Here is a 17714-nt window from a genome sequence, read left to right as displayed (position 1 = left end):
ATTATTTTGATTTTTGATTTTTTTTTTTTTTGCATGAACTGATGGTGTTTTTTGATTGCTGAGGTTTTACTTTTGTTGTTGTGATGCCTCAATATGTTTTCAACGAAAACACGCATCATTTTTTTTGTTACACCCGTTTTCAATTTACTTTTTTCATATTGTTTGCATGTTTGGCAGCACAGCACTTTGTTAATGCGATTATATATAAATATGTTTTTTTTTTTCTCCTTCTTCCCCCCCAGTGCCGTCAGCAGGAATGACTCGCCTGGCTCGCTCCCGCACCGCCTCCTCTTCCAGCACCACCTCCATGGACAGCAGTCGCAGCCGCCACAACTTGAACAGCCTGCTGGAGAACAACGCCCCCGCGGCGCTGGAGCGCCAGGCCGGACCCCAGACCATGGAGGTGTCCTGCTAAACCCACCCATGCGCTCGCTCCCTTTGTGACTTATGTGCCCTCTCCCCCGCGCTTTCTCTCCCTCAATTCAATGCCCGAAGGTTCCGTAAGGAACCGCGTGATTTAGAAGAGGATGTAATAACTATATCAACAGAAACCTATTGTTAACTATCTCATTATAAAAGAAACACATTCCTTAACCATCACTACAAACTATATTCGAATGTCTTGTATATTCATGTGATCCACTCACCTTGTATTTATTGTTTTTCATGTTTGTTCCCAGGTACACCCATCAATGTTGTTAATATAACCTTTTCTTTTGTCATTGTATTCTACAAAACTTACTCTGTTTTAATCCATTTCTTTACGTTGAGGTCTAAAGATGCTGCCTCCATGAATTGTGACTCACTGTGTATTGGACTGTAATATGATGCAACCAGTGTATGAGCAGACACAAATTGTTAGCCTAACAGCATAATAGCCGTTTTTGGGGAAACAAGAAAGCCAACAACTTTAACAAGCGCATTGTTTTTATTGCTATTGTGGAAGTAAGTTAAAAATGACTTGGGCTTTTGCAGTTGGACTAACCAAACGTAGTTGCAAAAGGAAGGTGGCTATATGTACTTGAACGGGGCATCGACACGCCAGGTAAAAACATCTCTCCTGACAAGTCGACAATTTAGCATTGAAGAAAATGTGTACTACTGTCTCTTTAACCTTGTTTACACTGAATTATTTCCCCCATTTAATTTCTACATTGTGTTGATTTAGACTCTTTTACTTACTGCTCAATAAAGAGATATAAAATATGACAAGTATTTCATGTTTTGGATCATTTCACTGACTTAATGTGCACAACGCAGTTGGCATCACTTCACAGAAAAACTGCAGTTCAGTGTCTGCTTCTGCTCCTGTTAGTGGAAAAAAAAGTGACTGGTGAGTTGTTTTCAAACCACAATTATTTCCACAGCATGTTCACCTTTCTTGTCACAGATAAGGACATCTATATTTAGCACCATGGTTTGGTTTTTCTGTGAAAGATGATAAACTTGACTCTGGGGTCATGTTCAGATTAGTTACTCATTTTAGCAGATCAAACGGAGATTGCATATATTATTCCGATTCACCCGCAAAACATATTTATAGACACTGACGTATATAACAAGTTGAACTTGTTACAGAGAGACTGACACAAAGCCCCTCGTGTCAGGATGTGAAAGGAAAGTGCAGTTGAAGACTGAAACGTGCAGACAGACCAGACATGCATGCTGCGTCGAACCGTATGCAGGAAGCTTCCTCCACTAACAAAACCAAGCAGCCCCCTCCCACCTGTTTGCAGCTGCAAAAACATCAGCCTTCCTGGTTGCACAGCATTCATTTTGATTGATCTGCAAGGTATGAGAGAGAAAACCTGAGCTTTCTTTTTTATGCCAATCTATACATGTTAGAGGCAGGTGAGCACATTTTCATCAAGACACCTCTTCTTACTGGATTGGCAAAACCGCTGTAAAAAAAACGTGGGTTTATTAATCATTTTTTATTTAAGGGTGGTAAGTGCTTTTTTCTAATATTTTTATTATTATGATTATTACAACTATGTCATACATTGATCTTGGTACACTTCAGCTATCACATTAATGTCAATGCATGCTGTTGGGGCGTCCTGTATTATCAAACTTTATGTTACCAGTAAGATGGAAACTGAAAGATTTGAATGCATCTTGTGTATCTGTAACAGTAGCACCTTCAAACCAACAGATCAAAGAACATGGGGACCTGCCCCTCCAGGTGCAGTTCTAACCTGGCAGTCTTAGAAAATCCACCAGAACCTCTTCCGTCAGGTAGGCTTTATCGACTTGTCAAAAGACATTCTGGCCAATCTCATAATTTAATGCTGAATTTGTACAGTCTCCGAGGACACCTTGATTGTATCTCTCTACGACTTTCCATCATTTGGTAACACAGAGTTGGCCATAAGCGTCGGGGAGAGACTTCGCATCATATCAGAGTATGCTTTTAATCCCATATCATTGCAAATTCACCCCCAATTTCATATTGTCAGGTGAAATTGCTCACAATGACATTTCTTCTCTTTAGCGACGGTAACGTTCTGATGGTAAGGTCCACTACCACAAGCAGAGAGATGTACATTCCCACAAACTACATTGCCAAAGTGACGCATAGGTAAGTTACGTAATTGTTGTCATTGTGATAAAAGTTAAAACAACATTTTGAAGGGAAAGTCAATCCAAAAACAATTTTTTGACAATAATATGTTCTATGCAGCTCCGTATTCTGGTTAACTCATTCACTGCCATTGACGGCTATTGACGTCAAAAATTCATTTGAACTATTTCTATTAGTTTAACATTTTTTCCACTTTTATTAACAAGAGTATGAAAACCTAGATTTTTTTTTTCACTGTACATTTAGAACAGATATCAAATTTATGATGACGTGAGTTAACTATTGAAGTCATGCGATTAATTACAATTCAAAAATTAGGAGCGTCGGGCGATTAAAATCATAATTAATTGCATGACTTTACGAGGTAACTCACGATTAATCACAAATTTTATATCTGTTCTAAATGTCCAGTAAAAAAATTCTAGGTTTGCATACTCTTGTTAACAAAAGTGGGAAAAAAAATTCAACTAATAGAAATAGTTCAAATGAATTTTTGACGTCTATAACCGTCAATGGCAGTGAAATTAGTTAATATTGTATTTGTGGAATATGTGTCAAGCAACAAAATCCAGCCGTTTTTATCCATCACGGGACGGCCATTTTGCCACATGCTGTCGACTGAAGATGACATCAATGTTGCTGAGGTAACAACCAATCACAGCTCAGCTTCAGAAAACAGGTGAGCTGTGATTGGTCGTTGCCGGAGCCCTGAGCAACATTGATTTCATCTCATCCCAGTGTGAGTACCACTGGTGTATGGAAGGTGCGAATGTTTGGTGGCGGTCGGAGGGGCCGTAGGCTTCCGTCAGCCTGCCCCAGGGCAACTGTGGCTACTCAAGTAGCTTACTGCCATCACAGTGTGAATGTGTGAGTGCATGAATAATGTATCCATTCCATTGTAGAGTGTCTAGAAAAGCGCTATATAAATCCGATGCATTATTATTATTATTATCGTCATTCGACAGCAAGTGGCAAAATGGCCGCCCCCTGAATGGCTGGATTTTGCTTCATAACTCTTATTCCACAAATGTAATATTAATCATAATGTCATGATTAGACTAGTGGTGTCACATATTTGTTTGTTTGTTTATTGTCAAGAAATGTTTAAGGTTGACCTCCACTTTAAGGGTTCAAACAATCACATAAGTTTACAAAGATGGAGATTTGCCTTCTTCACCCTCATACAAGTGTAAAATGACAGCTGGCTGCTTGGGAGGCGATTCTCTTCTCATTAGGGCAAAATAGCATAATAAATATAAAGAGCTGTCGCCTCTTTCTCTATCCAGGTGGCTGTTCACAGGTATCAGCAGGCACAAAGCAGAAGAGCTCCTTATGCAACCACAAAACCGCATTGGAGGCTTCTTAATACGAGAGTCGGAGACGAACGCAGGTTCGAGAGTTGTCTGTTTGATGTTTTAAATGAGTGGATCGTTTCTGTCTGTTTTGTAACTCACTGCTGTGTCTGTGCTTTTCATCGCTTTAGATTGCTTTTCTCTGTCCGTCCGGTGGCGAGTCAATCTTTTATACTCGGATTGTGTAAAACACTACCTCATCTCTCAACTCCAAAATGGCCGAGTGTACATAACTCCAACACGATCCTTCTCCTCTCTGAAACATCTGGTGGAATACTATTCAGGTTTGTAGGCTACATCGGATTTTCACATTATTAAATGGATACTGTGTTTGATCAATTTCCTAAAGATAGATGTCCAGTGTTTTCCTTTTCTTTTGCAAAGATTTGGACTCCTTTTGTTCATCAGCAGAAAGATCCTTTCTTTTTCCATTATGAATGACTTGCTTCGTGTAATTTTCCTTTAAATAGACTTATCTGGAAAAGCAAACATCAAATCTGTCTGTGATTTATATGAATGCTATATATTTTTTTTTTTTTTTACCGAAAACCAAAAACATTTTTTTATTTTTTATTTTAACATAAGTTTACATAGGTTTGATGATAAGAGTAACACCCATGATTTTACAGAGTTTGCAGATGGACTTTGCTGTCGGCTGAATGAGCCTTGCTTCATTCAGGGTTTAGACGTCCTCAGAGAGAACAGGCTTGCCGTACCCGCAGCCAACAGGAAGCCCCCCAACAACTGGAAGGATATCAGCAGGTGTGTGAAAGTCCACTATTACGTCTACTGAGGACCGAGGGCACAAAACATCAAACAGTCAAATTATGATTTTGTCTATTACCATAAAGCCCCATTCCATTTGTTTTTTTCAGATCCATGATTCTCAAGAGAAGGCGAAGCGAGTCCAGCAGCTCAATGGTGAGTGAGGGTCTGAGGGAGGCCATCAGTTCTTACCTCCAAATGACAGAAGGCAACGACCACGGCTGGGACACTTGAGCTCAAAAGTTCCATTTGGCTTCAACAACGATATTTTTCCGAAGATCTTGGACAAGATTGGAAACGCGTTTTATTTTACTATTGATGAAAAGGCCTGTTCTTAATTTATTATTTACTGCTGTTTGAATGTATAACATGTGATTATTGAATGTTTCTGATAATAGAATGACAATTGATCTACATAAATCTAATAAAGGCAATCACTGAAGAGGGAGTAGCGGGAAAGCCTTCCCATCTGACAGCTGTTTCTGTCTCCCATTGCTTCTTAGCCCATTATCTTTGTCGGAAATCATACTGTAAAATATGATGGCAACAAACAGTCCAAAAAAATTACTTTGCTGCAATGGACTATGTGCCACGCAGGAGGCGGGACTTCCGACTTCCGGGTTTTCGCCCATCAACTTTGTTTCTGTTTCCGGTTTACGACGTGTGGGCCGCGTCCCAGTACTTGCGCTTCCGCCTTTGCGCCCCTCGATTGCAGTTTCCCGTCGACGGGTGCGAGTGTGTAGTAACTGTCTCAGTGTCCGAAGCATTTCAGATAGCCGAGACGCTCTCCCGCCGATGGGCGGGAGCAGGGGTGGGGGTACTGATGTGTAAAACCCGGAAGTCGGAAGTCCGTGGCATCTACCCCATTAAGTTACATATTTAACACTTCTTGTTTGGAGGCTGGTTTCACCGCTGGAATTCACAGTATGTGCGCACTGGACTTCATAGTATTAGCCACAAAGTCAACAAATCTATTTGTAAAATTATTTGATAACGGCCAAGTACAATGAAACGCCCCTGCTCAGTCTAAATTCCTTTGCATTGAAAACGATTGCTACTTTGCCAAGCAGCAAATGAAGGAGACATGCGCCACTTTGACACAACCGGTTGATGTGCAACGTAGCACTCCAGGCAGTGTCTATTATGAGGTCATGGATGATTGTACTATAGTAGTAGTGGTAGTCGCAGTAGTAGAAAAAGATAAAATAGAAGCAAGATTAAGTATTATTTCTTCTGGTAACTAAAGCTCATTTTAATTGTGATGAATGACTTGAGAGACACAATATAGAAAAACAACCAATTTCACTATTTTTGTCCAGCATCAATTTGAAGATCAGGTCCAGTGTTGCCATGTTGCCAGAGGATATTGCTGAAAGTTGCCTAATGAAGATGCCATAAAAGTGTTGCATAATTATGTAAAACAATACGCAGATCACACATGGCCAGAAGCCACACATGTTTTTTACATTAGAAAAAAAGTCTCTCACCACAAACCAATATTGTCACAAAAACTGTCTACTCTTATTTTATTTTTTTTACTACAACTTATCTTTTCTTATTTTGAGAAAATGATACAAACTCATTCCTATCGATATTCCATTTTAACTGTGGTTCTTGAACTATTTAAACATATCAAGGAAATTGAGCAACTCGGAATGTAAAGACAATTTTAGCCAGAAACAATGTAGTAGGCACACAGGATTTTCGTCTTCTTTCTGTTTGAGTCGCTTTTCAAATGCTGCTTAAAGTTTCCAAACACATTTTAGAAGTTGATAAATTTGTTGATGGGTCCTTGTTGCAAGCGTGGCCTGAAAAGTTGGAGAGTTCTTCTACATTGGCATTGTTGCGGTGTTCCGTAGTCGGCCAGTAGATGGCGCCTAATTGCCTCAAGGTTTATCATAGTTTGCATCCACTTCCTGCCTGGACAGCTCACTTCAGGAAGAAGAAATAATGGCGACGCTCAAAGGGTCCGAGACCCACTGTACGGGGACAAAACAAAGAAATTGCAAAAGTAACATCGTGTTCAAGTTCACGGAGAGTAAAATCACAGGACAAACTTTTAGTCGCGGGACGCAGGTAAGCAACACGATATTACATTTGGACAGAAAAGACGTCGGAAAGTTGGTCGCCTCAAACCAGGGATTTGCGTTCTGGAGTGCTGCCTGAAAAGCGAGACGCAATCAGGCAGGCGTGATTGGCGACGCACTGCTTTCGTTTCGTTCAGCATTTTTGCAACGGGCAGTGACATTTGGTGCATTTCCCGAACATTAACCAGAACATACGGCTCATTCTTGCCTTCTTGCTGATTAGTGCACTGAATGCTGGCGTGATCTTTTGTTGTTAGCACACATTAGCTTAGCATAAGCAAATAGGGAGGGTTCGGATGACGTCTTGGATTTTGTTGCTCTTGTCTCGTGAATCCTGTTTAGGAGCAATAACATCGCAACAAAGTCGTTGACTGTTTCTGTTTCACGGGGCTGTAAACGAAAGTCGCCAGCTAGGCAGGCAGGCAGCTAACTAGCTTAGCCAGCAGAACGGCTCAGGCGATTACGTAATGTCCACCCACCACTATAAGAATAGTTTCCATAAAAGGACACGCTGACAACAGCTGTTTTGACAAATTTAACTTTAACAAGTACGCTACTACTCATTTATTGAACATTGTGAACTGGATTTCTGCTACACACAGCATGTTTGTGCTGTTAAGTTAAATGGTAGTTAACAAGCACCTGTCATGACATGTCTAACCATGGCAAGCACATAATTATCACACTTCATTAGGTACACCTGAACTATTGAAATATATTCGATTCAAGCGTTACATGCAAATGAGTACAAACATGCTCATTTGCTCACTAACTTACATTGCTTGACTACAAATGTTGTAATCGGGCTTGCCTGTCATTGTGCTATGTAGCTTCCAGGTGGTCTCCTTCAGGAGCGAGACAAGCGGGCCAAGTGGCAAGGCATTCCTACCTTGCTCCAGAACCTCTACGAGAGCAGTCATCCCAACAGTGACCTTACGCATGCCCATGGCCTACTTAAGGTAACCAACCACACTGCAGTAAAATACAGTATGGAAAGCATGATGGGGCTGGTGCTTTCAGAATCTAACATGGCATGTAACTGCAATGCAAAGTGATCTAAAAATGTGTCGAAAAGTTGCTTGCAGTTAATTGAATGATAGGACACTGACTTATTTAGAAGAATTAAAACAGAAGAGTAATGTTAATATTAATTTATTTAAACTTAACTTGGTACATGTTTCTTAATGTACCAAATATTATCTATATTTTGTAATTTTTTTGTATGTCACCCAAACATTTCAGAACATTTATTTAGCGCTGTAATTTTACCACAATATTTTTGCTCATTCTTATCCTGCCGTCAGAATCTAATGTCGGCCCATGCCTACATGATGCATATCTGAATTCTGCCACTTGAGCAAAAATACATAACATCACATGAACAATAGAAATGCAGCCTTAAAATTGTCAAATGTTAATACTCATGCGCAACAACTGCTTTCCCCTCAAGGATATGATGACATATGGCTTTGTGTTTCATAAGGTGTTATCGTCCCAGCTGTCCATGGAGGCCATGTCTTTTGTCACAGAGGACAGAAAGACTGCTCAGGAATCCACCTTCCCCAACACGCACACCTTTGACCTCTTTGGGGGAGTCCATGTAAGGTTCACTCATCTCGTCCCACTGCATTGTCATGTAGAATCGTTGCATCTTTGCAGTACTTGGTCTTGGAATAACAGCAAAAACTCAGAACACTGACTGTCACTTCCTTCTTCTTGTAGCTGCTGGTAGAGCTCTTGATGAGACCCACACTAACTATGCAGAAGAAAAAGCCCAATAGTAAGAGTATATACATCATCATAACTTCTACTGAATACACTGTGGTTGAATTCCAAGAGGAGGTTGTTTGTAGCATACCTTAAAATTGATCAATTCCATTATTCTGTTGCACTAGTGAATGATGATTTGGTGAAAGACTGCCTTAGTGTTCTCTACAATTGTTGCATCTGTGTAAGTATTCTAATTTCCCATTTACATAAATTCCTTTCATTTTGTGTACCGCTACAGTGGTAATATTAACAAATTTCCAATCTTGACACTTGTTTCCCAGACGGACGGGGTGACAAAGAGTCTAGCTGCTCGGGATGACTTTGTTCTATTCCTTTTCACTCTGATGACAAACAAGAAGACCTTCCTACAAACTGCAACTCTAATTGAAGACATACTTGGAGTTAAGAAGGTACATCTTTTTACTGCCGCTCTCAAAAAAAAGTAGCAAACAATGAAGACTTATCTAGCCTTATTTATGATCCCAAATATCAGCTATTAAATTGCATGTTTTCACTAACAGTTTACGTGCTGCTGGTGGGTGTATTGCATGTGATTTATTTTTAATTCAAGCTACTAGAGTTTGACGAGTCTCCCCCACGGACAAAGCTCAGTAAAATGTGTCTGTGGATATGAGAAATACTACTTGCTAGATTTGTTAGTAGAAAAATGAAAAAATACCCCAAATATAATAAATACAAGGGGTGTGAATTGCCTAGTACCTTGTGATTCGATATGTATCATGATTCATAGGTCACAATTCGATTCGATACCGATTAATCCCGATATGAATCTATAAATCAATTACTGCGCAAAAAAATTTTTTTTACTAACATTTAGAAAATACAGTAAACTTGTACATTGGAAGATTTGTATGAAAATGTATTTCAAGCTTATAATTGTGTGCCACTGTATTTAACAAACAAGTTGCAAACTGTTTCATGTTTGAACAGCATTGAAATCAAATTGAAGGCTTAATGTTCCATTAATATAACATTCTTCCATGCTCAAAATGTGAACCCTAACCGTAAGTAAGACGTTTTGTTAAATATTTCTATCAAAATTGAGCTTTAAAAATTGATTCGGCTGCATATTGAATCGATATGAGAATTGTGCGCTGTAATATCGCGATATATTGCTGAATCGATTTATTTAAATACCGGGGGGGAAATCTGAATATGTAAGTGTCAAACCGTGAAAATGCAGGGGTTGACTGTAGTTTTAAGTTGTAATATCACCATTCACCACTAGTTGGCAGATGTGGCTGACACCAGGTCTTGTACTGTATTTCATATTTAAAATTGCATTTTTGTCATACATCTGGTGAGGAAGTGCGTGGTCCTATGTGACACCCCCCCCCCCCCCCCCACACACACACACACACACACCCTCCATCGCCCTCTGTCGCACTGTTGAAAAATCTTGGCCCACTCCAGCATTTAAGTTGCCCATCTCTGGCATTTTTTGACGTCTATTTTTGTTTTGGCAGGAGATGATCCATTTAGAGACCATCCCTAACCTGTCAGGTCTGGTTCAAAGCTTTGACCAACAACAACTGGCCAACTTCTGCCGCATCCTGTCCGTCACCATCTCAGAACCCGACTTGGGCAACGACGACAAGCACACCCTGCTGGCGAAAAATGCCCAGCAGAAACGAAACTCAAGTCCCTCGCGTGCAGAGGTCAATCAAGGTAAAGCGTCCCCAGAGAGCAATTGTGTTTTTGTCCTGGTGACAAACAACAACACACTCCTCTTTTGCGACAGTCACCTTGCTGAACATCCCGGGATTCATCGAGCGTCTGTGTAAGCTGGCCACTAGGAAGGTGTCGGAGGCCACGGGGGCTAACTTCCTACAGGAGCTGGAGGAGTGGTACACGTGGCTGGACAACGCCCTGGTGCTGGACGCGCTCATGCAAATGGCGACGGAGGAGGCCGAACAAAGCAGTACAGGCGAGACCACCGTTTTGGCTTCTTCCTGCTGTCATGGGTGCACGCCCACAACATTTCTCTTGTGGGTCTTCAGAGTCCTCAGACGAAGGCTCCCTGGCCACCAGCCCGCTGAGACATCGTCTGCCCCCGTCTATGAAAATCGTCCATGAGATCATGTACAAAGTGGAAGTGCTGTATGTGCTGTGTGTGCTTCTCATGGGCCGACAGAGGAACCAGGTGGAGTCTCTTTGTGCAGCGCAGTGCCGTGCCAAGAGGAGTGTCCCGCCAACATTGTTGTCTGCCTCGTTACAGGTCCACAAGATGCTGGCTGAGTTTCGTCTCATCCCAGGTCTCAATAACCTGTTTGACAAGCTCATCTGGAGGAAATACACGCTCTCAAACCACGTGGTGCACGGCCAGAACGAGAACTGTGACTGTAGCCCTGTACGGACGCTCCTTCTTGTTTAAGGAAGACGGTTCTTTTAACCATACCTAATAATCCTGTCTTCTCTCACGCTGCAGGAAATCTCTTTCAAAATCCAGTTTTTGCGTCTTCTTCAAAGTTTTAGTGACCACCATGAGTATGTAATCCTTTCATTTGATGTCGGTCTGGTTTGATGTTTCTCTAAGCACAACGTCTCTGTCTCAGGAACAAGTACCTCCTGTTGAATAGCCAAGAGCTGAACGAACTGAGCAGCATATCCATGAAGGCCAATATTCCCGAGGTGGAGGCGTTGGTTAACACTGACAGAAGTCTTGTGTGTGACGGCAAAAAGGGCCTCCTCACGCGCCTCCTCACCGTTATGAAGCGGGAGCCTCCAGACTCGTCCTTCAGGTCAGGCAGAGAATCAACAAGATGCTCATTGTTCTTTTGATTGATTGATTTCTTTGTCTTGACATACTCGTCGTCTTCGGCTGCAGGTTCTGGCAGGCAAGGGCAGTGGAAAGTTTCCTGAGAGGAGCCACTTCGTATGCAGATCAAATGTTTCTCCTGAAGAGAGGACTGCTGGAGGTAATTGAACTTGTCAAGATGACTGACTACATGCAAAAAATGTTTTTCATACAAATTGTTTACTGAAGCGGCGCAACGGATTATGTACCACGGTTCGGGCCGCACATGACGTGTGAAGTAAAAAAAATGTGCCAAGGCAAAAGGATCAGTCCACATCCACTCTAATAGCAGCAGAGGAACTTGAAAAACCTTGTTGTGTATGTCGCATGTATAGGAACATTTTGGCGAGTCCTTGGGTTCATTCGGGTTCCTCAGATTGAAAGCCTCGTGTAACAGTTTATTTGATGTGCGTGCTTTGTTTTGACAAAGTTGTCACAAAAGGTGCAAACATACTCATAACGTAACACGCCGCCTACACAAAGGATCATTTCAAAATAAAGCTTAACAAATAATACATTGACGCCAATGCAATAGCCTTAGTTGTTTTTTTTTTGTTTTAAAGTTGGCCCACGTGGTGGCGTGAAGACGAGCTCCACTTGTCTTTTTGGCATTTTGGCTTGCCTTACCGCAGTTTTTATTGCCATTACATATCAACATCAACATCAAAATCCTGTTCCATCACCAATTCCGGACGTTAAGAGACTGCTAGTTAGTTAATTACTCCGTCATTATGTGATTTTGCACAAGTCTCCGGCCTTAGAGCAAGTCCCCTGCTGGCTAACGTTTTAAAGTAGTCCCGACAGCTGTGGCTTTGCTTTCTCTCTTTACTTCTTTTGCAATGATGTGGACAGAGGCTGGTTTGTAATTCACTTTCTATGTTTAAAGGAAGAGGTTGTGCCTTAAATTGCACTTTATTCTTGGGGGAAAAAAACAACATAGTTAGAAGTTTGACTTAATTTACTTTGTAAAACACTTTTGCGCAATAAAAAAAACATTCAACTCAGTGTCATATATGCCCCTTTTAGATTTTTGAAACACAACTTAAATGGAAAATGTGTCATCCAAGTTCTATTACTCAAATCCATGATGCAATCCAAACCCTGAGGTTTTTTATGGGGGGGGGGGGGTCTGTTGCACCACTAGTTTACTGTAATTATGACTTGACTACTGCATTAATATTGCCGCTTTAGGAATTGAACTCCATCAGAGAGCCCCCAGTATAAGATTCTGCAGAATCTCAAATTTAAAGACGTTATCGACATCGCCCACGGCGTACATTTGAAAATTGTCTGAAAATTGTAATTCCGCAAATGACAATCCAGTACTGCTACAAACGTCTTCTTCAATCCTGTGACAGCACATCCTGTTCTGCATCATCGACAGCGGCTGCACTTCCAGAGACGTTTTGCAGAGCTACTTCGATCTGCTCGGGGAGCTCATGAAGTTTAACATTGATGCCTTTAAAAGGTTCAATAAATACGTCAACACGGCGGAGAAGGTAACATTTGTGTGGCTACCTGCCTGGATGTGACTGCATTTTGCATCAACAATATAGATGGTGATGCATTTGTATTTGATCTGTATGCAGTTCCAGACTTTCCTGACACAGATCAACAGTTCTTTGGTGGACTCCAACATGTTGGTGCGCTGCATCGTGCTGTCCTTAGACCGATTTCAGAGCCAAACTGAGGATGTTAAAGGTAAATCATAATGGAACAAAATCTTTTTTTTCTTCTTCTTTTTTTTTTTTTTTTTTGCTAGAGATTGGCCGACATTTGGCATTTTCAATGGCATCGGCCAGTAAAATCAACCAAATTAAAAAAATTATGTTATTATTTTGTGGCAGCATTACAACCAAAATACAGGGAGCGGATTAGTGAGACTAAAATTGCAGTTATATTGACATTTTGGAAAACGTTATTAACCCTAGAAAACTTCAGGAAGCTATTTGTTTAAGTGTTCTCCCTGCTTTTTTGTTTGAACTTTAAAACAAAGATGTTTTGTCAAAGATAAATAATATAATAAGTTGAAAAGCTCTTTATGCTTGAAGACATAAACAAAGTTAAGTATTGGTATTTGTCGAATTCAAAATCAACATCAATAGTATCCCTTTAACTAGTTATCGGCCTCCCTGGCTACCAATAATCTGTATCGGCTCTGAAAAAAACAATACCGGTCTCACTCAATTTTTTTTGTATATATAACCAAGTATAATAAAAGACTAAAAGGACATGTCAGTTACTTGTATTGTCATTAATTTTATATTTATGTACTAATATAGGTTTTCGTACAAATTTACTGTGATTACACTCGAAAAACAGTTGGGTCAAAAGTGGACCGATCCTCTACTTTGAGTCAAGAAATGGATCTTTTAGTGTAAAACAACTCGTAAACATTGGTCAAATCCTTTACTTGGGTCATTTTTTATAAAACAACCTAGAAAGTTGGCTCAAATTGACCCATAAAGTGGCTCGGGCAATTTTTGATCCATAATTGGGTTACTTTTGACCCAACTGTTTTTAGTGTGTAAGATGTTACTAATACGGAAGCAGAGTTACGTCGCCCATGTATGAATGTAAATCAATTCTACATTGAGATATAATGTAGGTAAAATGTCTGCATCTGTTTTGCTCAAATGGTTGTTTTCCAAAGCTTTTTATTTCAGTATTTGAAGAAATGTAGGTAATGTTATAAAGTTGTAGCATACTTTCCTTATTTCATTAAGTAGCCAACAAACCATCAATCATTTATTTTATTCAATAAAAATGAACTGATTAATTAATTTAATTATAAGCAAGAAACACCGACTGTTGTCTGTAGAACATAGCTGACGTAATGTTCTTCAACTGTAATGCTGCTACGAGCTGAGGCCGTTAAAATTCAAATCCACAGTTGCCATGCCTACTACTGTGATTGATCTTAAAGTTCTTATTTGTGTGTGTCTTCACTCAGACTACTGAAACTACTTTTCCTAAGTGTCCATTTTGTTCCTCACTAGTGGTGGAGGTGCTTTCCGAGTGCTGCCTGCTGTCCTACATGGCCAGAATGGAGAACAGACTGGCCTTCCTTTTCCGACTAGTAAACATCATCAACGTGCAGACGCTCACGCAGGTTTGACCATAACTTTGTGCACTGAAGCATTTTGGGGGAAATTGCATTTTTGCGCCATTTTGTTGATGCATGTCGCTTCTTTGCTCAGGAGAATGTGAGCTGTTTGAACACCAGTTTGGTCATCCTCATGTTGGCCCGCAGAAAGGCCAAATTGCCCTTTTACCTTAACGCCTTGCGCGAGAAGGAGTACGCCGAGAAGTACCCCGGTTGTCTGCTCAACAACTTCCGCAACCTCTTGCGCTTCTGGCAGTGTCACTACCTCAACAAGGACAAAGACAGCACCTGTCTGGAGAATGTGAGTGTGATGACCTGAAGCATCTCTTAACAGGGCTAAACTGACATCCAGCATCAAAGTTGAGAGCGTCTAGCACGGGTTTGTAAATGTTTGCTCCGTGGCATTTTTGTTCCCAAATGACTTATAACGCGATTTCCACTCTGGTTCTGCTCTTGAAGCTTGCTATTTTTATTCAAGCCAGTCCAGCGGTCAGTGCAGTCCTAAAGGCAAGGCATGCATTGTCGTTGAACGGAGCGCGGCATGTCTCGAGCCAGATGTTGGTCCGCAGCAGTTAGCGAAGACCAAAGCCGAGCTAAAAGGAGAGTGAATGTTGAACACGTGCCAAATGGAACGTAACACCGCTTCGCACGAATGTTGCCGTCAGCTGCTTTGTAGAGGGCCAACTGTTTGCTCACAAGGTGAAGTCAAGGTCGTCTTGTGACTTCTGCCGCCTCCTTTCTTCTCGTGCTCAAGCGTATCAATCTGGCAGCTTTCACATTAACCATGCCGCATCTCTTTATATATATATATATATATATATATATATATATATATATATATATATATATATATATATATATATACAGTATATGACGACTATGGTAGATTCACAATATTGCTAAAAAGATATTGAAGTATAAAAATTAGGAATAGCATTCCGTTATTTTCAATACAACAAATATCAAATCAGCAACTCCATGCACATTTTGTTATTAGAAATTGTAAATGGGAACAGCCAAAGTGAATTTTAATGTTTGAAGGAGCCCACAAAATGTATTTAAATGATATGTTAAGGATGGTCAAGAGTGTCAGGCCGATATCAGACCTTGCAACCTTCTTGTGGTAGTTTAATGTAGTGCTTCGCAAACTTTTTGTAACTCCTGTGGGAAAAAAATTTCAGCCAAGTGCTCCCCTAGCCAGCGAAAAACATTTTTGGTTGGGAAAAAAAACTGTGCGTCTGACTTCAAAATAAAATAAAAAAAGTGTATTTTTTTTTCTTTAAAGGAAATAATTACGTTGAGAATAAAGATTTGTGCACATAAAAATGATCATCACCATTAAGTTTCCTTTCTTGGGATCACATTAAAGTCCTGTTCTCAAAAATAAATAATTAATTTTAAATCAAATATTCCAATGATTGACAGCTGATCGTAGATGACATATGACAGTTTGGGTCGAACCATTCTGGTTTGAGGAGACTGAATATACATTTAATCTTATTAACTTAGATTTTCCTGAAATATTTACATCATGTAATAATTATTTTTAAAGGGTTTTGCATGGATGCTGCTTTTTAAATTAAATTTCACATGCCCCCACTGGTTTAACAAACAGGAACTAGAAATGAGAAAAACAGAAAATTGCCATTAATTTCATGCAATTTTAAAGAAAATGATGTCTTGGTATACACAGGTCTTTCTGTAAAATGATCTGTCATTGTTTTTTTATTTTAGTTTTTTTAATATCCAAAGTACTAGTTGTATCAGTAATTGGTATCGCTATTGTTGACTGCTCAAGAGTTGAGTGGTATTGAACATCCAAAAGGACAACAAAGCTTGTGTATTAAAAAGAACAGGAAGAGAAAGAATACTTATCACAAGTGATGTAACAACATTTTTGTTTTAGTGTTGTTGTTTTTTAACGAAATTTTTATTGTATTTATTTATTTGCGTTTGCATCTTTTTTTTGACACTTTTCTGAGGGCCAATTTAAGATAACGATAAGAACAGTTTCCTTGTTTTATTGTAATATCAACACTGGGACTTTATGCTGGCAATAGTCTGACCCTGAAATAGATCATTTCTATTTCCAAATGTATCCAAGTCATTATTGCGGTACGTTTTGTTTGACTTTGGAGCTTTCACTGTGTTAAAAGATGAGGAGTGTTAACTTGTCAAGCTACTCTAAGCTTGTGACCCTTTTTAGTGTTCTAATGGAGTCGCTGACTTTAGTCCAATGACATTTTGTCTCCTCAGAGCTCGTGTATCCCCTTCAGCTACTGGAAGGAGACGGTGTCGGTGTTACTGGGCTCAGACAGGACTTCTCTGTGTGCCATAGCCAGCTACATCGACGAGCCCTTTATGGATCTGGACAGAGATCTGCTGGAAGATTGACCACGAGCGAGTGCACAGTGCGGTGTGCTCGGGGTCGGGGGTCGCAGGTAACGCGGGCGCCTGACGTCGCTGTGGACTCCGCTGAGCTGCGCCGTCCAGGCGCCCGGCGGCTCACCTGTCTGCCCCGCCCCAACATTGAGGCTGAAACCCGTCTCGTCCCTGCAAATGGAAGCAGGCCCCGCGCTATGGCAGTGTACGGACCTTTGGAAATTGCGCCTGCGTTGATTGTTTGCTTTAGCAGGAACAAAATAAGAGCCTTTTTATATCATCTTTACAAAATGTAATGATAAATAAGTTCCATTCGACAAGAAAAAGACTTTCATACATGCATCAAATGGCTGCAACCACTCGGCCCCCCTCAATACACCTCCATGGCCTCATGGGGAAACCGAACGTCTTCTCAGCGGACATCTTCATTTCCTCCTTGCGTCTCCGTTGATAGTTGACAGCTGTTGATTGGTGCTTTCTGGCCTGACCAGCGCATTCACTTTCTCACCTGGGGCTCTTCATTTAAAATCCTCCAGTCTCTACAAGCTTCTTTTGGGGGACTTTTCCTGCTTATTTTGTCTTGTTGGAAGCGATGGCGTTAAGCTCTGGATGAACTGTAGAAAACATTGCACAGTTTCACTTGTTTTTATTGTTTACTATAACACCTTTTTGTTGATTAAAGAGTTGCTTTTTGTAACAAAATTTGTATGGTTGGTTGTTGTGTGAGATGCTTTTTCGAAGAGAATAAACTATGCAGGCAGTAGAGGTCCGATAGCCTTTTTATTTTTATTTTTTTGAGTTATTTGTTGCGGCCAACATGGCTCCACCACAATTGTTCTCTTTGGCTTTC

At 40.5% G+C, this 17714-nt stretch overlaps 3 protein-coding genes across 10 annotated transcripts in view; all 3 read left to right on the top strand.

Annotated features, from left to right (window-relative positions):
• Positions 1-1215, top strand: part of ndrg3a (ndrg family member 3a) — a 34500-nt gene extending 33285 nt beyond the window's left edge. For all 5 annotated transcript variants that reach the window (XM_077572838.1, XM_077572839.1, XM_077572837.1 and 2 more), the window contains one exon: positions 243-1215. In XM_077572838.1, coding sequence (XP_077428964.1) covers positions 243-415 — 173 coding nt within the window. In that variant the 3' untranslated portion in view covers positions 416-1215. The remainder of the gene's footprint in view (positions 1-242) is intronic.
• Positions 1216-1645: 430 nt separating this feature from the next.
• On the top strand, positions 1646-5174 carry sla2a (Src like adaptor 2a). 4 transcript variants are annotated; one of them, XM_077573635.1, is made up of 8 exons: positions 1646-1792; positions 2156-2238; positions 2306-2405; positions 2495-2581; positions 3871-3974; positions 4068-4220; positions 4566-4698; positions 4812-5174. In XM_077573635.1, the coding sequence occupies exons 2-8, from the start codon at positions 2166-2168 to the stop codon at positions 4933-4935; spliced, it is 774 nt and encodes a 257-aa protein (XP_077429761.1). In that variant the 5' UTR covers positions 1646-1792; positions 2156-2165; the 3' UTR covers positions 4936-5174. The 4 variants fall into 4 exon arrangements, with proteins under 4 accessions (XP_077429761.1, XP_077429759.1, XP_077429758.1 ...); XM_077573633.1 differs by having other exon boundaries at positions 1733-1947; XM_077573634.1 differs by having other exon boundaries at positions 1768-1851.
• A 1434-nt stretch (positions 5175-6608) lies between these two features.
• trpc4apa (transient receptor potential cation channel, subfamily C, member 4 associated protein a) lies at positions 6609-17627 on the top strand. Its single transcript, XM_077574090.1, has 18 exons — positions 6609-6777; positions 7619-7747; positions 8272-8388; positions 8511-8568; positions 8684-8739; positions 8840-8968; positions 10046-10247; positions 10321-10506; positions 10580-10722; positions 10798-10929; positions 11008-11066; positions 11135-11320; positions 11407-11497; positions 12735-12875; positions 12966-13077; positions 14376-14488; positions 14577-14783; positions 16739-17627. Exons 1-18 carry the CDS (start codon positions 6652-6654, stop codon positions 16874-16876), a joined length of 2325 nt encoding a protein of 774 aa, XP_077430216.1. The 5' UTR covers positions 6609-6651; the 3' UTR covers positions 16877-17627.
• The last annotated feature ends 87 nt before the right edge of the window (positions 17628-17714 follow it).

Source organism: Vanacampus margaritifer, chromosome 8 (assembly GCF_051991255.1).
Source record: "Vanacampus margaritifer isolate UIUO_Vmar chromosome 8, RoL_Vmar_1.0, whole genome shotgun sequence".
NCBI lineage: Eukaryota > Metazoa > Chordata > Actinopteri > Syngnathiformes > Syngnathidae > Vanacampus > Vanacampus margaritifer.
Note: the sequence above shows the minus strand (reverse complement) of the source record. Positions and strands in the feature narration are given on the sequence as shown.